The sequence below is a fragment of the Bos taurus genome, chromosome 16 (genome assembly GCF_002263795.3).
Source record: "Bos taurus isolate L1 Dominette 01449 registration number 42190680 breed Hereford chromosome 16, ARS-UCD2.0, whole genome shotgun sequence".
Lineage (NCBI taxonomy): Eukaryota > Metazoa > Chordata > Mammalia > Artiodactyla > Bovidae > Bos > Bos taurus.
In genome coordinates this window covers 32,604,400-32,628,350 of record NC_037343.1, presented here as the reverse complement: position 1 = coordinate 32,628,350, position 23,951 = coordinate 32,604,400, and the positions used below count along the sequence as shown (strand labels likewise).

The following is a 23,951-nucleotide window of genomic DNA, read 5'->3' as shown; positions in this document are numbered from 1 at the left end:
GAAATACCATCAGGAAGCAGGCTGTGAAATACCATCAGGAAGCAGGCAACAATGTTAGCAGCAAAGTCCCATCCTCAGGAGACTAAGGGTGTTAATGAAACAGAAGGGCTGAAATGCTGATAGAAGTTCATTTTTACTTCCCATTGTGCTGACCTGTGCTGGCCAAAATATGGGACACGATGAAATGGGAATGACTTTAGGATAGGACCACAGTGCACCTTAGCAGAAGCAGCAGGCGGTCACCACCACCACTAGGCCTCTAGGATTCCTCAGTGGGGGGTTCAAGCACATCTTGAAAATGGGACTTTCATCTGTTCTACACAAAGCAGACTTGTGGCTCCCTCACAGTCATTTGTATGTGTTGTTTCTCCTAGATATGAGAACACAGGTCTTCTGCTTGTCCACGTGAGACCCAGTGAACTTGCAAAAACATGTCCAATATCCCAAAAGGCAAGTAACAGAGTAGAAGACCAAAAAATTTTCTTCAATAAGATACAGGTGGTAAACTAAATAATACACATTAACTCCATTCAATACCACTCCCCCTAACACGTAGCAACATTCTGTAATATTTCACTGTAGAGACAGCATTATTTTACTTTGGAAAGAGAAGATTAGATTACTTACTGCCTTCCATGAATTTACCTCAGAATATAAATATGCATAAAGATGTAAAATTAATCTTAAAATGCATTTATATATTTATATAAATAAAACTGTGTAGAGGAAAACTGAAATTAATGAGAACAGCCAAATTTGGATATGGTTTGTCAGAGAAGACTGCTAGTCATGTCCGTATCAACGCTGCATTTATTTATCTTAAAAAATGGACCATTTCTTCGTTTAAAAAGTTTTATTGCATGCCTACCATGTTTCTGTGTTTCAGCCTGTGTGCTAAGTAATGGGAATTACCAAGATGGAAAGAGTCCTTTCTGAAGGGGAAAACATAAACTAGTATAAGAGAAGGTGAAATACACAGTTATCAAATAGCCCAGAGGAAAGAGTGAGGAATTTCATTTGGGAGGGGAAAAGTGGAAAGAAGATACATGAAATGACTGTTGAAGGGTAAGTAGAAGTTGAGCAGGAAGATGCAAAGGGAATTCAAGGAAGCTGCTGCTGCTGCTAAGTCGCTTCAGTCGTGTCCGACTCTGTGCGACCCCATAGACGGCAGCCCACCAGGCTCCCCCGTCCCTGGGATTCTCTGGCAAGAACACTGGAGTGGGTTGCTATTTCCTTCTCCAATGCATGAAAGTGAAAAGTGAAAGTGAAGTCAATCAGTCGTGTCCGACCCTCAGTGACCTCATGGACTTCAGCCTTCCAGGCTCTTCCGTCCATGGGATTTTCCAGGCAAGAGTACTGGAGTGGAGTGCCATTGCCTTTTCCGATTCAAGGAAGAGGCATACACAAAAGCACAGCAATGTTATGTAGCAGTGGGGTGTTCAGATCACCATCCACTACCATCTCCTTTGAGTGTTTGTTCCCCACTGAGGGATGACTCCTCTCTTTATTCTTTCTCATTCCAACTAATAATCAATAAACATATATTGAGCACCCACTACATACCAGGCAGAGCACAATGGGGCATACCCACATGAAGAATTCAAAGTTGAGTGAGACATAGGCCCTGCTCTTCAGGACCTCGGCACCAAGAGCCTGTTCTATCAGGGCCAGACTCCATGAATTTAGAGGGAGCCTTGAATTAAGGCAGATGGGATCCACCCTTGAGCACAGCTGAAACACATTGCTTCCCCAAGAAATGCATACTGACCATTTCCCGTTTACCCACCATGCTGCCTACCCAGCTTAATCTGCTGAAGAAGCAAAAACCTGCCACCTAGCAAGTTCCTGCCCCAGCCTCCGTCTGCCTTCTCTATCTTTAGCTCCACTTTATTCCATATAAGTTGCCTCCCTGAAGCACCATGATTTCCTCCATCTCTTTCCTTAATTTAGAGATATGCCCCCTCTCCTGCCCAGCCCAGGCATTATAAAACATATTAATCTAGAGTGAAAGTGTTAGTCACTAAGTCATGTCTGACTCTTTGCAACCCCATGGACTGTAGCCCACCAGGCTCCTCTGTCCATGGAATTCTCCAGGCAAGAATACTGGAGTAGGTAGCCATTCCTTTCTCCAGGGGATCCTCCCGACCCAAGGATCGAAACTGGGTCTCCTGCATTGCAGGTGGATTCTTTACTGCCTGAGCCACCAGGGAAGCCCAATGTTAATGTAAGTGAAAGTGAAAGTTTAGTCGCTCAGTCGTGTCCAACTCTTTGCGACCCCATGAACTGTAGCCTACCAGGCTCCTCCATCCATGGGATTTTCCAGGCAAGAGTACTGGAGTGGGTTGCCATTTCCTTCTCCAGAGGATCTTCCTGACCCAGGGATCAAACCCAGGTCCCCCACATTGTAGGCAGACACTTTACTGTCTAACCAGAGTTCAAATGCAAGCTCTGCCACCTATTGACTTCAAGAAGCTCCTAAGAACTCTGAGTCTTGGCTGCCTTGTTCATAAAAGGGGAAATGTAATATCCATCTCACAGTATTTATCTACTTTGAGAGTGTTAAATGAGATAATTTACTTAAGATGCCCAGAATAGTACTTGTCACAGAGTAATTACCTAATATTACTGGTTTCTTCCTTGGCACACCCCAAGACATGGACCATTCAAATCTAACCACCATCTGTGCCCATTTCAGATAGTTTGTATTGACCTACCCACTGAAATAGAATGGAGAATAGGCCATATAGTAGATGATGGAATATGCCAGAGTCCTTTAGGCAATAGGAAAATGTGGCAAGAAAACATATACCAGGCAGAGCACAATGGGGCATACCCACATGAAGAATTCAGTTAATTGAATTAACTAGCTAGCCAAGAAAATAAAAACCAGTACACAACTGCAAGGTATGCTCTAAACCACAGGGACCCCTTTTTGTGCTCCCATCCCCACTGGTAAGCAAGTCATCAGCCTCCCAGATAAGTATTGTAGACAGAGGGCCCACAGAGTTCTTCTCTAGTTGGATGAAGTTAGGCCTGCTGGACCAAATGGCTCATGGGGTGAGCCATTTGAACATGAGCCTGCCATCTTTGTCACTGAGTCTTCCTAGCCTGCAGCAGAGCAGCAAATAGAACTGGCAGCCCCAACAAGGCTTCATCTCAGTTTTTTAACCATACGCCAAGAACCAGAATGCAGTGAGGCCACCCTAGTAAGCCAGGCCCCAGAAGGACATAATAATTCCTTTCAAAGTGAAATTTCCCAGGGAGAGATGACTACACTGACTAATACGTTGTCTTCCAACATTTCTATGTTGAAAGCCTTTAGAATTTCTGTCTCAGTTCAGTTGTTCTGTCCAGTTAGAGGGGAATATGCTGTGTCTGATCTGAGCTAAGGGAGGAGGAGTTCTGCCCTGTACTTAAGAGAATGATAAAGAAATATTTGTTAAAAAAAAAAAAAAAGAAATATTTGTTAATAAAGAAACCCAATACACTCATCATTCTCATTTGGGCTATATGTCAGAATTTCTCTATTAGATGACCAGTCCCAGGGAAGATGTGTCAGTCCTCCAGCAGTGGGTACCCTACACAACAGGCTTATTCATGCTTCCCCCATTCAGCACCCATGCTCTTGTTGAAGAGCCACCTCCAGGTCAACTCATATTTTTAATCTTAGCCATGATTGTTAATTCTGACGTTAGGGATGACTTTAGTGAACTAAGACCCAGAAAAGAAGAGATGTTACAAATAAGATCATCAAGTGACAGTGTGTTGTAACTGAAAAACTTGAGGACCTCAGCCAACCATGTACCTTATATGGGTAACTCAGTAAAGATAAAGGGCAGACCCATGTGTCTAAATACATTTGATGGGAAAAGATTTAGTGATGATAGACAGCAAGGACTGTGGGTAGAGTTGTTGAGAGAACAAATCAGGTCCTATGGCTGAGATCAGGTGGTTCAAGGAATAAAATCCGTAAACTCCTGCTGTGAAGTATGCCTTTCTAATGAAACCAGAAGGGCTTGGTTTAGCAGGTGCAACTCTCTAAATCCACCAAGCTTGATTGGACATCATTCTCTAACCCTACCCTCCTGATTCCTAAAGGTTTTTTCTTTTAGATTTGCCTTGTAAAAATATGCAACATATAAGGCGTGTTTATAACAGATGGCAAGTGTCTAGATCCCACTTAGAAAGCCTGCGGTGGAGGATGGGAAGATGGGCAGGGTATACAGCAATGAGTAAGGTGTCCTGGAGTCAAGTAGAAATCGAAGTTGCTTATCCCAGTTGAGGAAGTTGAGGACTCCAGTTCTAAAAAGAAGTCAAATTCATAGTTAAATGTATTGCAGAAACCTTCCAGGTGAGTCAGGTACAAGCTGGAACCACAGAGTTAATAGTCATGATTGTAGAGGTGCTAGTGAAAAATGACATCAAATTGGTTCTCTGATATAGAAGTAAGAAAGCAGAGACCTGACCTTTGAGCTCAAGGGTGAAAGAAAGCAAAGAAAGAAAAAAAAAGCTATCAAAGGAGGAAACAGCACAGAGCAGAATAACCAAACTCTACATTTAAAGGGTTATTTCAGAGCTAAAATGCAATTGTTTTTTAGTTGTAGTAATATTTTAGACTATGTGATTTAGAACCACTAAACTCATCCCCTAAATTACTTTACTTTAGGTGTTCCAAATATCTGTTGGCTGTGATGCTAGTAAATTCATTGCTGTTAAAGGGCAAGTATATTTGCACTTGACTTGTCTTACTCTTTATGTTTTAAAACAAATGTTAAATTAAAGGTAATTACTAGTTATAATATTAGCCTAATGACTGACATGTCCATATGAAATCCATAATAAATTGACAATTTGTTCAAACCAGATTTGTTTTAACTCTTTGCCAAGTCAAATATTACATTTGAATCAGACTAAAAGAGAAAAAGATTTAAACTCTTTCTCTGTTATCAGCATTTTTCTCTGTCTTCCCTTTTCATAAGCCAGTTTCCATCTTTTGCATTACCTCTCTCAGCTCTTCAGTGTAAATTCATTTCCAGAGAAATGAGAGGGAGAAACACTTAACCCCTGTTGTCCATTCTACTCAAACCAGTTATAATTCCATTTCTGTCAGAGAACTACTTATAACCACACAAGAGAAGCCTATTTTCTGCACCTTTTTCCATGGATGAAAGCAAGTCACTTCATAAATAGATTCAAATACTTTTCCATGAGAAAGTCTTTTAAAGCAAACCTAACGGAACCGCCAGTGTTTCCTCCAGAGAATCCCAAGATGTGACTTGTATTGAGTTCACTGCGGTTCACAATGAAGCACACTGGAACTTGTGTCATCACAGTTCTTTCTTCTAAAGGGCGAGAATAAGGTCAGTGTACACAAAAATTAAGCAGCTGAGTTTGGAGCGTAAAATGGAGACAGAAACGCATTGCAGTTCCTTTCCTGTGGTTATGGTGAGGGTGGGGTGACGTTGACACCTATCTAAATCTATTTATAAAGTGATATGTTCTCATCCAAAACAAAAGTCTATTCATCTGTCATTCTAATAATCGTTTGAGTGCTGAATTGTCATAATTAGTTGCCAGGTAGATAATTAAATATTCCCATCTCATTTAGCAAGGAATTGCATCTCCCATAAACCCTTTTCCAGAAAACACAAAAGCTAACTGATTATAAAGCCTAAAGCATCTTGTTTCTGGGATGGTCTACATCCTTCTCCTCAGAGTATAATCTATGGAGCAGCACTGGCATCACCTGGGAACTTACTAGAAATGCAGAACCTCAGGTTTCACATCATACCTGCTGAACCAGAATCTCTATTGTAACTAAATTTCCAGATTAGTAGGGGCATTAAAATTTGAGAATAACTGCTCTAGGCTATATATATATATATATATATATATATATATATATATATAAAGTCACTCAGTCGTGTCCAACTCTGCGACCCCATGGACTATAGCCTACCAGGCTCCTCTGTCCATTGGATTTTCCAGGCAAGTGTGCTGGAGTGGGTTGCCATTTCCTCCTCCAGGAGATTTTCCTGACCCAGGGATCAAAACCCAGGTCTCCCGCATTGCAGGCAGACACTTTGCTATCTGAGCTACCAGGGAAGCCCACTCTGAGCAACAGGTTACGAAAATCAATTCCCAGTACCCCTGCATGCAGTATCACTACATGTAGATTTCCTTCTTCAGTGAGATGCAAAGCAACTTGAATCCATCTGTTTCTGGGAGGGTTTAGTGAGCTTTTGTCAGACTAGATTGCTCATCAGAATCACCTGGAGAACATGTCAGAAAACACACATTTCAGGTCCTTTTCCAGATCTCTTAGTCAATGACCCACTGTTCTGGACCTCTAAAAATGACCTTAATTTCTTGAATTCAGGTTGTGGTGCGCCTAAGTTTTCACAGTCCACAAAGGAGAGCTATGAGCCCCATGATCCTTCTGGCAGGAGAGGTGTTAATGAAAGAGGGCATCTCTTGGGATCAAATTTGAGTTCAGGGTTGGAGGTGGTCCCAGGTTTTAATTTTCTATATAAAATAAACACTATGGTGTCCAGGGTTCCTTCTGAGTTACACTGGAAGCAGTCAGCAAAAATGATCAAATGAATATAACTTACCAAAAACTCTTTATCATTTCATAGACCATGATAGCCTTATATCTGCATAAACCCTAACTAGAAATTATGTGAATCATTAAAATGGATCCTTACCTGCACAGCTGAGGCTCTAGTAGCAGTTAGAACTGTGTTTTTAAAAATTATGAAAAATAAAACAGTCCAAAGAAATTTGTCTTTACTTTGATAGATTTTCCACAAATTTTTCACATGTATCAAATATAAGAGGTAAATCAGTATATTTCTAATTCTGGCACCTTCAGAAATGTTTGTGAAAATAGAAATGCTAGGCCCACACACCAATCCCAGAGATTCTAATTCAATAAGTGATGATTCTGTGATACCTTCGAGTTTAAAAATCACTGAGTTAAACAATTAAATCTTTGTGCTAATAAATAAGGAATGATGATATTACAACTTCATTGTATTTTATTTCTTGTAGATTTACTAAAAAAGAATGTCTTCAGCATGATTTTTTTTACATCATTGAACAGTAAGCAATATTTTCTAATGTAAGCATTGACTTGTATATTAATGTACTATCAATAATTTATGATTGAGTGAGTGAGTGAGTGAAGTCGCTCACTCGTGTCCAACTCTTTGCGACCCCGTGGACTGTAGCCCACCAGGCTCCTCCATCCATTAGATTCTCCAGGCAGGAATACTGGAGTGGGTTGCCATTTCTTTCTCCAGGGGATCTTCCCGACCTAGGGATCGAACCCAGGTCTCCCACATTGCAGGCAGACGCTTTAACGAGACGACTGAGCAACTTCACTCACTCAATTTATGATTAGTTTGTATTTATTCCTATTAGCACCAGTCTTTTCTGATATATGCATTTATTGCTATAAATTTACCTCTAGGCACTGATTTTGCTGACTTCCCTGGTGGCTTAGAGGTTAAAGCATCTGCCCGCAATGCGGGAGACCTGGGTTCGATCCCTGGGTTGGGAAGATGCCCTGGAGAAGGAAATGGCAACCCACTCCAGTGTTCCTGCTTGGAGAATCCCATGGACGGAGGAGCCTGGTGGGCTACAATCCAGGAGGAGCCCTGTGGGCTACAGTCCACGGGGTCGCAAAGAGTCAGACAGGACTGAGCGACTTCACTCGCTCACTAACAAGTTTTGATAAGTTGTGTTTTCATTTTCATTTAGTTAAGTGTATTTTTTAAACTTCTCTTGAGGGGATCATCTTTGATCCATGTGTTATTTAGAAATGTGTTTTTTAACCTCCACGTATTTTAGGAGTATTTTGTAATCATGGTCATCTGTTTGACTTTTTTGTGATACCTCTTTACCTAAGCAAAGTAATGGTTTAAATTTTTTTAAGCTTGAGAAGAGGAAAGATTCTAAGTAACAAAAAAAAATTTTTTTACAGGTCATATCTGAGGGATCGACCATCTAAACCATTGGTAAGAAAACTATAATTCTGTCAATAAGCCAAATATAGAAAACAACTAAAGCATTTTTTCCTCTTCTAGAGAGTAAAATATAATTGGGACAAATATGGCTGCCCATTGAAAGTTGATTTCAGAGAAAAGTTTCACCCTTTGGTTCAACTGTAAGTATATTCTCACTAAAAATTTTAACTCACTTTTGAAAGTTTCAAAATTATGAAAAGAAGCCTAATTAATCATGTATTTAATAATAAATATTTTGAGCACCCAACATATGCATCACTGGGTTTTCAGTGCTAGTTATACAAAATTGGATGATCTGTGGTCCATGCATGAGGGAGGTTACAATTTAGAAGCTGAGGCATAGGTGGGTAAGAGGGTTGAAACTCTTCTCAGGGATGCAGACAGAAGCTAACCCTTGCTTTATCCTCTCTAAACCTCTCCTCAACCTACAGTACCCCTCCCCATTAGGAACTACCTCCCCCTTAATGCTCTGTCCCAGAGACATGCACTCTTCAGCTCAGTTCAATTCAGTTGCTCAGTTGTGTCTGACTCTTTGCGACATCATGGACCGCAGCACACCAGGCCTCCCTGTCCATCACCAACTCCTGGAGTTTACCCAGACTCATGTCCATTGAGTTGGTGATGCCATCCAACCATCTTATCCTCTGTCGTCCCCTTCTCCTCCTGGCTTCAATCTTTTCCCAGCATCAGGGTCATTCCCAACAAGTCAGCTCTTTGCATCAGGTGGCCAAAGTATTGGTGTTTCAGCTTCAACATCAGTCCTTCCAAAGAAAACTTCAGGACTCATCTCCTTTAAGATTGACTGGTTGGATTTCCTCACAACCGGTCCCTCCAAGGGACTCTAAAGAGTCTTCTCCAACACCACATTTCAAAAGCATCAGTTCTTCAGAGCTCAGCTTTCTTTATAGTCCAACTCTCACATCCATACATGACCACTGGAAAAACCATAGCCTTGACTAGACAGACCTTTGTGGGCAAAGTAATGTCTCTGCTTTTTAATATGCTGTCTAGGTTGATCATAACTTTCCTTCCAAGGAGTAAGTGTCTTTTAATTTTATGGCTGCAGTCACCATCTGCAGTGATTTTGGAGCCCCCCAAAATAAAGCCAGCTACTGTTTCCACTGTTTCCCCATCTATTTGCCATGAAGATGGGACCAGATGCCATGATCTTAGTTTTCTGAATGTTGAGCTTTAAGCCAACTTTTCAGTCTCCTCTTTCACTTTCATCAAGAGGCTCTTTAATTCCTCTTTACTTTCTGCCATAAGGGTGGTGTCAACTGTATATCTGAAGTTATTGGTATTTCTCCCAGCAATCTTGATTCCAGCTTGTGCTTCATCCAGCCCAGCGTTTCTCATGATGTACTCTGCATCTAAGTTGAATAAGCAGGGTGACAATATACAGCCTGGATGTACTGCTTTTCCTGTTTGGAACCAGTCTCAAATCATCTCACGTCATCATTATTAAACACCTGTTGTTGTTCAGTGACTTAGTCATGTCCAATTCTTTGTGACCCCATGGACATACGCCATGGAAGCATGCCCCATGGAAGCATGCCAGGCTTCTCTGTCCCTCACCATCTCCCAGAGTTTGCCAAAGTTCATGTCCAAAGTTCATGTTTAATCGGTGATTAAACACCTAATTTACACCAATTACTGTGCTAGGCACTGGGAATTCAAAGATGAGTAAGACAGGATTTCTGCTCTCAAGAATCTGATAAATTAGATGTGAACTAATATGCTAAATGGGACAATAGAAAGGAGTAGATGGGTTGTTGGTACTGAAAAGAAAGGAATCCAATTGAGCTACGGAAGGGAGAGGGGCTCTGCGAAGTGTTCCCAGAGCATTAGAGCTGAGTCACTGAGGCTTAAAGGATAATATTTAGCTGAAGGCAGGGGAGGAAAGAAGTGGGGAAGGTAACAGGGAATTCCACTGAATAAGCCTTGCAAGCAGAAGTGATAGAGGAAGAAATTTCATAGTTCAAGTGGTATAATGTTATTGGAGCACAAAATGAGTCATGATGTGTCAGGAGAAAAGGCTGAGAAACTAGCTAGGGAGAGTCCAGACCATGGAAGGCTTTCTAGCCATTCTTTTTTTTTTTTTCCCCAAAAAACTTATTTAACCGAAGGAAAATTGCTTCACAATATTTTATTTACCTTTGCCATACATCAACATGAATCAGCCATAGGTATACATGTGCGTCCCCTCCCTCTTTAACTTCACTCCTTAACCTCCCCTTCCCATACCTCTAGGTTGTTACAGAGCCCCAGTTTGAGTTCCCTAAGTCATACAGCAAATTCTCCTTGGTTATCTGTTTTACACATGGTAGCATATATGCTTCCATGTTACTCTCTCCATTCGTCCCACCCTCTCCTTCCTCCCTGTTGCCCGTGTCCATAAACATCTGTTCTCTATGTCCGCATCTCCATTGTTGCCCTGTAAATAGGTTTATCAGCACCATCTTTCTAGATTCCATATACATGTGTTAATAAATGATACTTGTTTTTCTCTTTCTGACTTAGTTCACTATAATAAGCTCTAGGTTCATCCATCTCATTAGAACTGACTCAGATGCATTCCCTTTTATGGTTTCTAGCCATTCTTATTGTAGGGTGGCATGATTAAATATTTGCTGTCTCTGAGAGATGTGTAGATTTCAGGGAACCAAGTCTAAGGAAGGAGACCAGGTAGTAAACTGTATTAGTAGTACAGGGAGAAAAAAAAATGATTGAGACAGCAACAAAGACACAGAGGGATCACTTATAAGAAAATCAGTGATAATAACAGGCAGGGCTTGATAACTGGTAGATGAAAGTGATGAGGGAAAGAATAAAGAAGGTGAATAAGTCGAAGCTGGTATCAATCAGAAGAGATCTTCCACAAGCTTCTACGGCTATTATCTATCTGTCTTCAAGCATCTGTACCCATTAACTCTGGCTGTCTTCCTATCACCATAGATAAAGTATATGGGTATCTAAGGCCTCCATTTGTGAACTGGATCCTTGCCCCCTTTCCTAATTAAGATCACTGTTTCTGAAATTTTCCCTTTTCTCTTGCATAATCAACTTTACCCTACTAGATCATCACACAAATATGCAGTTCTTCCCTTCACTGAAACCAAAACAAAACCAAAAACCCTCCCTTTGTCTCCACTACTCCTCTAGCTACTATACTCGTTGTCATCAACTCTTCTCCTATCCTCTCCCAGATCTTTCTCAGTCAGGCTTTTACCCCCCACCCCTCCACTGACGTTGCCAGCCAGTGTGGCCAGCGGCCTCCGTATTGCTAACTCAATGGTCAGTTCTCAGGTCTCATCTTACTCTATCTCATTAACAAGAACTGACATGGTTGATCATTTCCTCCTACTTAAAATATCTTCCTTATTGGGATTCCAGGATGTCATATTTTCCTGCTTTTCCTGTTACCTCACTGGTAGCTCTTCCTTAATTTCTTAGTTGATTATTTTCTCCATGACTTGTTTTTTTTTTACTTTTTACTTTGCGTTGGGGTATAGCCAATTAACAAACAATGTTGTGATAGTTTCAGGTGAACAGCAAAGGGACTCAGCCATACACATACATGTATCCATTCTCCCCCAAATTCCCCTCCCATCCAGGCTGTCACGTAACATTGAGCAGAGTTCCCTGTGCTATACAGTAGGTCCTTGTTGGTTATCCATTTTAAAATATAGCAGTGTGTACACGTCCATCCCAAACTTCCTACCTATCCCTTTCCCCTATCTTTTTACCCAGCAACCATAAGTTCATTCTCTAAGTCTGTGAGTCTCTTTGTTGTGTAAGTTCATTTGTATCATTTCTTTTTAGATTTCTATATAAGGATGTCATACAGTATTTCTCCTTCTCTGTCTGACTTACTTCACTCACTATGACAATCTCTAGGTCCATCCATGTTGCTGCAAATGGCGTTATTTCATTCTTTTTAATGGCTGAGTAATATCCCACTGCATATATGCACCACATCTTTTTTTATCACTCTATCGAAGGACATTTAGGTTGCTTCCATGTCCTGGCTATTGTAAACAGTGTTGTAATGAATATTGGGTTGCAGGTGTCCTTTCAGAACATGATTTTCTCCAGATATATGCTCAGGAGTGGGATTGCAGGGTCATATGGTAGCTCTATTTTTAGTTTTTTAGGGACTCTCCATACTGTTATCCATAGTGACTGTACCAATTTACATTCCCACCAACAGCGTAGGAAGGTTCCCTTCTCTCCACACTCTCTCCAGCATTTATTGTTTGTAGATATTTTGAGGATTGCCATTCCGAACTGTGTGAGGGAATACCTCATTGTAGTTTTTATTTGTATTTCTCTAATAATTAGCCATGTTGAGCATCTTTTCATGTGCCTCTTGTTCGTTTGCATGTCTGTCTTCTTTGGAGAAATGTCTTTAGATCTTCCACCCATTTTTTTAATTGTTTTTTTTTTTTAATATTGAGCTACATGGACTGTGTATATTTTGGAGATTAATCCCTCTTTGGTCACTTCATTTGCAAATTTCGTTTTCTTCCTTTCTGTGGATTATCTTTTCATTTTGTCTGTGGTTTCTTTTGCTGTGCAAAAGCTTTTAAGTTTCATTAGGCCCCATTTGTTTATTTTTATTTCCATTACTCTAGGAAGTGGACCAAAAAAAGAGATCTTTGCTGTGATTTATGTCAGAGAATATTCTCCTTATGTTTTCCTTTAACAGTGTTATAGTATCTGGTCTTTAGATCTATAATATATCCTGAGTTTATTTTTGGGTAGGGTGTTAGAGAATGTTCTGATTTCATTATTTTACATGTAGCTGTGTGGTTTTCTCAGTACTACTTATTGAAGAGATGGTCTCTTCTCTCTTGTATACTCTTGCCCTTGTCATAGATTAATTAACCATAGGGTGAATTGGTTTATTTCTGGGATTTCTATACTGTCTTGATTACTGTGGCTTTGTAGTATAGTCTGAAGTCAGGGAGTTTGATTCCTCCAGCTGTGTTCTTTGGCTATTGCTTTGGCTATTCAGGGGCTTTTGGATTTTCATACAAATTGTAAACATTTTTGTTCTGATTCTGCAAAAAATGCTATCAGTAACTTGATAGGTATTATATTGAATCTGTAGGTTGCCTTGGGTAGTACAGTCATTTTGACAACATTGATTATTCCAATATTGAACATGATATTGCTCTCCATCTGTTTGTGTCATCTTTGATTTCTTTCACTAGTATCTTATAGTTTTCAGAGGTCTTTTGCCTCCTTAGGTGGGTTTGTTCCTAGGTACTTTATTCTTTTTGATGCAATGGCAATTTTTTAAAATCTGCACTAAATGACATCATAAACAAAGTAAAAAAGACAAGTGGTTGAAATGTTTGTTTTTTATGTCTTTAAGTACAGATTTTTAAGAATTGTGGTAAAATATGGCAAACATTTGGATGAATACCTTACGTAGTTAGACAACAGAATGCCAAATAGCAGTTAAAATGAATGAGCTGTGATACTTGTAAGAGGGAATCAGATGATCAGCCATGAATTCCAGGTTGGGTAGGGAAGGAAGACAGATCAGGAGGGACCCACTGATGAGGAAAACAGATCAAGAGACTGGAAATTTCTGTGGGTTTATCTCAAAACCTAGTATTGAGTGGAAAAAAAAGTCACCAAAAGATAATTACAGTATAATATCATGTATGTACATTTTCAAACCCATAAATCAATAATATACATGATTTATGGACACATTTATATATAAGTAAAGTACACAACCTGGATGGAAATGATAAATAATAATTTTCACATTAATCTCCGTATATTTGAAATACCTAATTAAAATAAAATAAGCGCCTAAGCTATAGGAGCAAGGTCCATGAAGACAGCTGGGGAAGTAGGATCACAGGCCCGGGTGGCAAGGTTCAAAGGATAATCCATTCTCTGAGACCGGGGCTGCATGTGTGCTCAGTTGCTCAGTCACGTCCAGCTCTTTGCGACCCTATGGACTGTAGCCCACCAGCTTCCTCTGTCCATGGAATTTTCCAGGCAAGAATGCTGGAGTAAGTTGCCATTTCCTCCTCCAGCGAATCTTTCCAACCTAGGGATTGAAACTGAGTTTTGCGTCTCCTGCATTGGCAGGCACAGTCTTCACCGTTATGCCATCTGGGAAGCCCCTGAGATTTGGAGGGAAGAAGTAAAGATGACTAGTTTGGAGATAGGAATGTAGAAGTTGAGCGAGGTCATGTCTGATAGCCCCAGTTTACTCACACCAAGTAGAAAGGAGGGTCATCTGTAAACTGAGAGAAGGGAGGGGTTGAGGAGGGGACTTCAGGAGAATGTCAAAGGTCACTGAGGGTAAAATGAAGAGGAGCTGGCTAAGGGCGTGTAAAAAGATCACTGGACAACAGCAAAGGCACAACTGAGGTAAGATACCATGAGCGGGTCCAATCCTCACACACGCTGAACTTCCCAAGTATCACAAACACAGCTGAAGAAGGCATAGGTAACACCCACGGTTTAGGTTAGACCTTGGATGCGAGGGGAAGAATAACTGAGTGTATCCAGGGTGCTGGTGGGAGACAGCGGGTCAGATGATCAACCATGAGATTGGGCTGAGTGGGAGAGGAAGAGCAGCTGGAAAGGAACTTCTATGCAGCAGAGAAGCAGAGGGGAATAAGGGGAATGGAGGTGCGTAAGAGGTCAAGGGGCAGGTGCGAGGATATGAAAGATGGAAGAGGTTGGGGTCAGAAAGTGGCCTTTTAGAGCAGCACAACTTTGGACTATTGCAGCAGTACTTTTCTCTAGGGGTAACCTTTTGTATCTCTGCGACAAGGAATCACTTGATAAAGCTTGTTGACTCCAACTCTCCTAAGATAATTAACCAAATAGTTGAGGTTAAGTACAGTGGGATGGGCTTCCCACGTGGCTCAGTGGTAAGGAATCCGTCTGCCAATTCAGGAGACCTGAGTTCAATCCCTGGGTGGGGAAGATCCCCTGGAGAAGGCAATGGCAACCCACTCCAGTATTCTTGACTGGGAAATCCCCTAGACAGAGGAGCCTAGCAGGCTACAGTCCATGGGGCAGCAAAAGAGTTGGACACAACTTAGTGACTAAACAACTACAGAGGGACAGTCAGATCAATAAGCCTCAGTGTCCAGTTCAACTGGATTATAGCAATACATAGTTAATAACCCAGTATTCAATTAGGTATTTACCAGAAGCAAATTTGGGCGCCTCGAGATAGGGGTGGTCACTAGGAAATTAGCATGTAGTCCAATGGCAACCCACTCCAATACTCTTGCCTGGAAAATCCCATGGACAGATGAGCATGGTAGGCTGCAGTCCATGGGGTCGCTAGGAGTCGGACATGACTGAGCGACTTCACTTTCACTTTTCATTTTCATGCATTAGAGAAGGAAATGGCAACCCACTCCAGTGTTCTTGCCTGGAGAATCCCAGGGACGGGGAGCCTGGTGGGCTGCCGTCTATGGGGTCGCACAGAGTCGGACACAACTGAAGCAACTTAGCAGCAGCAGCTAGGTCTCTAGATTATAATAAATGCCTTACCTTTGTAGAAAATGGCTTAGGAACAAGGTTGGGCAGAATTTTACAGATAAAATAACAGATTCACTATCAAATATTAACAAGAATAAAGCAAGTCTTAGAAGTATGATTCAGCTGGGAATGTCATCCCAGCTGCCTCTTTATTATCAATTCCCATGACAACCCATCCCAAACTAGAATTTGGTGCTACAGAAGCAACCCAGAAAGAACAGAGGGACATAATTGCTCTACTGTGATTCAGGATGTTCAATAGCAGATATTAGGGGTGTTTTAGGGCTACTCAAGATTTATTTAATCAGATATGGTAAGACACACAGACATGGGAATGACTGTCATGAAGGAAGAAGTTTATTATAAATAACAATCCCAAGAAACAGGAGGCACAGCACATCCTGTAGGACCTCATGCGGAAGCACCAGGACCTGTCAGGAGAGGGAGTGAGGGGAAGACAGAGCTAAGTCTTTACTGTGTTTTCTGTAGGAAGGAATGGAAGAGACAGGGTAAGCAGGTTAGAATTGGCTATTTTGAGTAATTTCAGTGGGCTCTGGGCAGTCTAGCTGTCTAGTACCTCGTCTTGGGGTGATTAAAGCAGGTGGATGGAGAGTGGGCCAGTGTGACAACTCATAAAGGAGGGGGGTTCTGGGTAGGCTACAGACTGTGGGGCTTCCAGAGTTGGACATCTATGGAAGGACAATCCGAGCTAAGATCAGTAAGCCTCAGTGTCCAGGGTTCTGGGTTGGTTGGTTTGTGTATGAAAGGCATTCCTGGTTTACCAGGAATTAACCCTGGGTAGGGCAGTCCCTCCAAGGTAAGCAAGTCCCCACATATTAAGCACCACTTTTCAGAAAGTAAAAGACATGATTAATATAATGAGCTATCTGGAGTGACCACACAGGATTGTAAACATATGTCTAATGGATCAATAGAGAGCTCTCTCCTTCCCAGTTCCAAAAGTGGAACTGCCATAGTGGAGAAGTTACAAATTGTAGGGAAGAGTTACAAAATGTAGTAACATTCATTAGTCTCTGGGGTTTAATTAGTATTATATCTTACATTAACAAAGTTTAATGAAAATAAGCCATGCTTACATGGGCAAGTATTTTTGCCTGGTATTCTCAATGAAATGAATAGAACATTAAAGATTATTATAAACCCAGAAAGCACGGGTTATGCAATTCATTGTTATTGCCACTAGATGACACTGTAGCTTCTTGCTTTTCATGAGTGTCAACCGACGCCTGCTCAAGAGTTAAGATCTTTTTTATTTAAATCATATATATATATTTTTTGGTAGAAATGTAAGCATTTTTAATTGTATGAAGGCAAACATTAAAAAAGATAATATTCGTGATTAAAATTGAATATCAAAGGAATGGTGGGGGGGGGGAGGAACAGGAAATATGATTTTATGATTTTTGATTGTTCTTGGGCTTCCCTGATAGCTCAGTAGATAAAGAATCCACCTGCAATGCAGGAGACCCCGATTCAATTCCTGGGTCGGGAATATCCACTGGAGAAGGGATAGAATACTCACTCCAATATTCTTGGGCTTCCCTTGTAACTCAGCTGGTAAAGAATCTGCCTGCAATGTGGGAGACCTGGGTTCAGTCCCTGGGTTGGGAAGATCCCCTGGCGAAGGGAAAGGCTACCCACTCCAGTATTCTGGCCTGCAGACTTGCAAAGAGTCAGATACGACTGAGCAACTTTCACTTTCACTCACCTCATCAATATATGGTTGCAACTGTTTTAAAAAATAAAAAATTTCTGCTTCGTTACTATTAGTTTTTGAGAGCTGAAGGAAGCCTACACAGTAGGTACTTTATAGATAAGAAAATTGAGGCTTCAAGAGTTTAAGTAATTTCTGCAGGATCACAAAGCTTAGTGATAAAGACAGGATTTAACCCTAAGCCCATCTATCTTAAAATCTGGAGCTCTTAACTCTTCTACGCTAAACTGTTATTTTGTATTTCAGATACAATGACAATGGTTATGTTGAAGATGTTGAAGTAAATTTCATAGTGTGGGAAATACATGGCAGGGATGACTATAGCTTTAATAATACTATGAAGAAGGTATGACATTTTTGGATTTAAATAGAATTTAGCATGCAAAATTAGACAAGTCTTTCTATTTTAAATCAATGTATAAGTTATTTAAGGAAAACAGAACCAGTCAGCTGTAGGCAGGGGAAAAAAAATACTACCTCTGGCTTAAATTCTATGACTACTATAATTCATTTATGAGAAAAGAAATCAGTGTCACATAGAGCAAAAGGGGTCAGAAAAGGTAATGTTTATAGTAGGATGATGCAATTAGTACTATTTTATTTTCTCTCCACATAGTATTTAATGTTTGATTATTTATGGGTCTGCCTTTGGCTTTCGGCCAATCATCATATTCATGCTAAATCAAATGGATACACTGTAGGCTTCATCTCACTGGATTTGTTTGCAGCATTTGACCCATTGACCTTGGCTTCACGGTCACCACGCTCTCCTCTCCTGGCTTTCCTTCATCCTCAGTGACTGGTGAGCCTCCGCCTCCACAGTGAATCCCTGTCATTCTGCCTGTTCACTTTGCAGGCCACGGCAGAAAGGCCTGACTACTAAGACCAGCACACTTCACTCATCCCTGCTGTGTGGGGCTTTCTGTCCTGGAGGGCCACGCATCACGCCGGAGCGTGAACAGCCTTGACTCCTGAGATTTGTCAGAGATGTCAAGCAAAACCAGGATGACTCCTTCCAAATTAACTTTCTCATCTATCAGAGACCTTCATTCTCCAAGAAATAGAACCTGCCCAGGTGGAAACCAAGAGACAAGAGTTCCACCGGCTACCCACTCCACATTACTATAATTATTTGAGCAAAGAAATCCATCCCATCATACATTCCTCCCATACTTGTTCAGGGTCCAATATGCATGGTTTGGGGGCCTATTTCCTCCTCACAGTCTCACCCCTGTACTATTCTATCCTTCTTAAACCTTGGCTAAGTTTTCCATTACTCTTTACCACCTCAAACCTTTCTAACATACCTTAAGATTAAAAACCCTAGATCTATCTTCAACAAACATTCCTCAGAGAATACAATTATCCCCATGTTTCTATCAAACCAAGGGTACTCTTTCTCTTACCCTATATACTTAAGGAATGAAGAATTTACATTCTTCCTAATTCACAGTATCATTTCCAGATCATTATCTCCTCCCCTGAGTAAAACACAATTCAATGCTTCTATCATCCAGTTGTTATCTACCCTATCCCTACTTGCTGACATATACTTGGTTACTTGATTATTTCTCCCTTGTCCTGAAAACAATTACAATTCTGCCAGCCACCATGTAGGGTTATTGCTGGAAAGAAGCTAGCTTTCTAAACAGAGACTACATTTCCCAGCCTCATTTGCCACTAAGTGGGGCCATGCTTCTTAACACTGGAATATGAGCAGAAGTTATACGTGTCCAGGAAGAAGTGCTCAAGAACTTCACATGATCCTCCATGCTTCCCATCTTCCTTCACATGTCAATATAGTATAGCGACAATCAAAGATGAGAACTGGATGAAAGAGACAGGGAACTTTAAGAAGCCATTAGATTTTAAAAGTCTGAGTTTTTAATTCACTTCTTTGAGGAGAATCACCCATAGGAGTCACTGCCAGGAACATCTGCACTGGACTATGTGTGATCAAGAATTAAACATTTCATGTATAAAACCCCTGAAAACCAGGGCTACTATTGAAGCAAAGCAGACTAATGTAGCTCCCTCTATTAAAATTACATTTCAATGTAAATATTTTAGTCTCTGACCTCACCCCTCAACCCTGTAGCCTCTCACTTTTTCTCACACACTCTAGATATCCACTATATTGAGCCTTCTGCTTTCTTCCTCTCTACTTCTCCCATTTTTCTTCTCTTCATTTCCTATCTAACTTGAATTCCATGGTTCAGTCCTCCAGCTACTGTCTTGCCAAGTCATATGTCACTTTCCTCAGTATTATTCTCGTTCAGTGTTATAGCAAATTTAAACATCTATCTTTCTGCCTTATCCATGCCTGATTCTGAGCTGCTGATCAGTTCTACAAAAAAGAAATTAAAACTGCAATAACTGAAATTAGGAACTCAACTGTTGGGAGTGATGACTGAAAATAGAATTAGTCATCTAGAGGAGAGATCAGAGGGAAATATCCAGAATTACACACAGAGAGATAAACTGATTTCAAATATAGGAAAAAACATAAAGGAGATCTTCAATGCTAAGCTCTAAGAACTGGAATCCTTAAAAAAAAAAGTGTTGCTCAGAAGCAACATTTTCCAAAACTGATGAAAGACATCAAAGCATAGAAAAAGTAATCTGTGTCTAGAAACACCACAGTAAAATTTCTAAAATCAAAAGCAAAGGGAAAAATCTTTAAAGTAGAGCAAAAAAGATAAGTTACCTTCAAAAAAGCAACTGTAAGGTTTAAAGCTAATTTCTTAATAGAAACAATAAAAGCCAGAAGTCTTTGAACAAAACTATTTTAAGCTACTGAAAGAAAATAATTTCAAACCTAAAATTCTGAATACAATGGAAATAGCATTTAAAACATGAAACTTAACAACAGATAAGTCTTTAAAAATACATGAAATTAAAAGAGGAAAGAAATTTAAGTAAAAAAGAAATGAAGAATGAAACAAAAATGATTTGAGAGAAAGTGACAAATATTGAGGCTAGGCAAAGAAGATTCGATCTATGGATAAATGGAATTCCTGGAAAAGAGAACCAAAGCAAAGGAAGAAAACCAATACTAATAATTCAACAAAACATCTCCCCACCCAAGAAAAAATATCTGAAGCTTCTTATTGAAAGAGCATACCATATAGTTGAGAACAGCAAATCAGAATAGCCCACCTATGTGTGCTTTATAAACACTCTTCCAGAGTATTGAGGTGGGAGGAAGCACTTTCAATTCATTTTGCAAATCCAGGAGGACTTGATGAGGGCCTTAAAAGAAGAGAATTATGAGCTAATCTCATTCATGATCATAGATACAAATCACCTGTACAAAATACTAGCATATCAAATACAGCAACTTATTAAAAAATAATGCCAAGTTTTCTTTATTTCATAAATTAAGGCTTGAGGATATCACTTGGCAGTCAAAGTAATCTAGTATATTAACAGAATAAAGAAAAAAACACAATTATTACAACAGTTGATGAAAAGTCATTTGATTAAAAATTTATTGACTTTCATGGTGGCAAGGAGTCCACCTGCCAATGCAGGAGACATGGGTTTTTGATCCCTGACCTGGGAGAATCCCATATACGACAGAGCAACTAAGCCCGTGAGCCACAACTATTGAGCCTGTACTCTAGAGCCCAGGAGTCTCAACTACTGAGGCCACATGCTGCAGCTACTGAAGCCCACGCACCCTAGAACCCAGGCTCTGCAACAAGAGAAGCCACTGCAAAGAGACGCCTGTGCACTGCAACTAGCGAGCAGCCCCACTTGCCACAACTGGAGAAAAGACCATGCAGCAACAAAGACCCAGCATGGCCAAACAAATGTTTAATAAAATTTACTAAAAATACATCATCCATATATAACACTACTTTAAAAATAAATCTTGTAAAATTGTAAATAAATAGTACTTCTTTAAAATGTGGATACAAAAAACCCTGTATAAAACATCATGATGCTGTGCTTAGTTGCTCAGTCGTGTCTGACTCTTTGCAACCCCATGGGCTGTAGCCCACCAGGTTCCTCCATCCATGCGGATTCTCCAGGCAAGAATACTTGAGTGGGTTGCCATGCCCTCCTCCAGCGGATCTTCCCAACCCAGGGATTGAACCCAGGTCTCCTGCATTGCAGGTGGATTCTTTACTGTCTGAGCCACCAAGGAAGTCCAAGAAACTGGAGTGGGTACCCTATCCCTTCTCTAGGGGAACTTCCTGACCCAGGAATTGAACCGGGGTCTCCTGCATTGTAGGCAGATTCTTGACCAGCTGAGCTACCTGGGAAGCCCATAAAACATCATACTTAATGGTAAAAATGTGAAAGCCTTCCCTCTGAAATCCAGAATGAAACAAAGAGGCCTGTTTTAACCATTTCTATAAACATTGTTCCAGATGTTTATCATAAGGTAAAAAATAAGCAATAAAAATAAAAGTATAACGGTTGGAAAGGAAGAAATACAATTGTCATATTCACAGATAACATGATTGTTCATCTGGAACAATTAAAATTTATAACTGAGTTTAAGAAGTTGTCTCTGTACAAGATCAATATACAAAAGTCCATTGTTTTTCTATATATCAGCAAACATTTAAATAATTAAAAATTAGATGTATAATTTCCAATGGCACTAATTAAATACTTAGAAATATATTGACATGCAAAACATATATATATATATATAATCTTTATATATATATATAATCTTTATGTATATATATAATCTTTCTGTGTATATAAAATCTTTTGACAGAGCGGTTGTTTGAATGAAGCTCAAACATGGAATTCAATGATCGAGCTTAACAAGCACCTCCCATTAGAAGAAGTCTGGGGACCTGAGGTAAGAAAAACATTACCTTGTAAATTATTTATTTACAATAACTAACTTGTCATTTTAGCATTAATAAGTGCTTAAAGAAAATATTTTGGGTTTAAGTTTGATTTTGTAAATCAAATCCAGTTTTTATGTTCTATTCTAAAATGTTTCATCTTAATTCTGTTTGATCTTCTGTTGCTCTGCATTACTAACAATTTTGTTTTAATTTTCTCTTCTGAAAATCTATCTGCAGATTATTAAATATCTGAAACACATGTTATAGCACTAAGACTGAATCTTTCTAAAGAATGCCTGACATTTCAATTCTTATATAACTAAAAGATCTTTTCAGAATGCCAATTACCATACTGTTTTCAATTTTTTTCAATTGAATTTTCTTAAATTGCAATTATTTTATTTGGCAAATCAAATCATATCTCATGAATAACATGTGACATAGAAGGTAGCTCAGCCTTTAAAATGCAAACCCTACAATAAGAATATTATTTTTGCTTCTCCAGCAGAATCTATACATGTCCAGACAGAGATGAACAATGTGTATTTTCCTCTATATTCCCAACTCCAAACCATCCATTTTCTACCCATTACTCCCTGTCTGCCCAGTAAACATGATTCTAGGAGCTTTACTCCAACAATCCTTTGAACAGTTCTTCCAACTCAATATAACCTTCAACTCACTGGTCCTACCACCCTCACCACACCCCCAGTTCTCTTTTCCCTTTTTATTTTAAATTCCACAGTCAATAATCATATCACTCTATTAATATATACCCTCAATTCCTTTGCTCCCCTCTCACTTCTTTACATTTCTATAGCTAATCACATCCCTGGTTAAATTCAACTATCCACCTTAGCACCTGACTGTGGTCAGAGAAAAACCCTTGCTGACTTGCTTCACTTTCATTTCATGATTAAAATGGTCTCACAATACTGCCCAGCAAATATTACTGTATTTCTTCATCTTGTTCCTTCTCCCCATCTCACAAATAGCTATTGCAGGCTTTCTCCTCTCTCTTTAAATCTCCAGCAACTCTTTCCCCATCCTCATTCTTACATAATGAACTTGCTTCCTACTCCACCAAGAAAACTATGGTAGTTATTAAATCTGGTGCAAGACCCTTTTATCTAATTTTATATAGAGAAGCACATATTTTAAAACATGAAATATGTTGCCCTATTGTTTTTAATATTTTGTTTGTTTTTAATATTTTGACAGCTATAATTCCTTATAACTAGTTTCCCTTGTAATGCAACCTGTGTTACATTATGCTTTTAAAAACATTATTGTGAGAGGGGCCCACAGTAGTTCATAGGCTTCACCAGATTGCCAAAGGGGTCCATATAAAAATAAAATAAGATAAAGTTTTTATTTATTTGGACTTCCCTGGTGGCTCAGATGGTAAAGACTCTGCCTACAATGTGGGAGACCTGGGTTCAATCCCTGAGTCGGGAAGATCTGGAGAAGGAAATGGCAACCCACTCCAGTATTCTTGCCTGGAAAATCCCATGGATGGAGAAGCCTGATAGGCTACAGTCCATGGAGTCGCAAAAAGTCAGACACAACAGAGCTACTTCACTTTCACAACTTTATTTATATTTTAAAATCTATATTTATATATTTATACACACTCACTATGAGGTTAGGAACCTCTGATATAGATTTAAAAAAAGAAAAGGACTAAATCTTGGATCATTTCAATATTTAGAGATGGAGTACATGAGGAGTGGCAAAGAAGGTAAAGGGCATCCCAGGTGGCGCTAGTGGTAAAGAACCCACCCGCCAATGCAGGAGACATAAGAGACATGGGTTCCATTCTTGGGTTGGGAAGATCCC

The 23,951-nt window shown here is 39.8% G+C and overlaps 1 protein-coding gene across 7 annotated transcripts in view; it reads left to right on the top strand.

Annotated features, from left to right (window-relative positions):
- CATSPERE (catsper channel auxiliary subunit epsilon) overlaps nt 1–23,951 on the top strand; it is a 157,061-nt gene that overhangs the window by 108,885 nt on the left and 24,225 nt on the right. For 5 of the 7 annotated variants that reach the window (XM_059875694.1, XM_059875696.1, XM_059875695.1 and 2 more), the window contains 7 exons: nt 375–450; nt 4,667–4,719; nt 7,054–7,104; nt 7,988–8,021; nt 8,091–8,170; nt 17,542–17,641; nt 22,034–22,120. In XM_059875694.1, the coding sequence (XP_059731677.1) occupies nt 375–450; nt 4,667–4,719; nt 7,054–7,104; nt 7,988–8,021; nt 8,091–8,170; nt 17,542–17,641; nt 22,034–22,120 (481 nt within the window). The remainder of the gene's footprint in view (nt 1–374; nt 451–4,666; nt 4,720–7,053; nt 7,105–7,987; nt 8,022–8,090; nt 8,171–17,541; nt 17,642–22,033; nt 22,121–23,951) is intronic. The other 2 variants (XR_009490836.1, XR_009490835.1) reach the window with 1 other exon arrangement.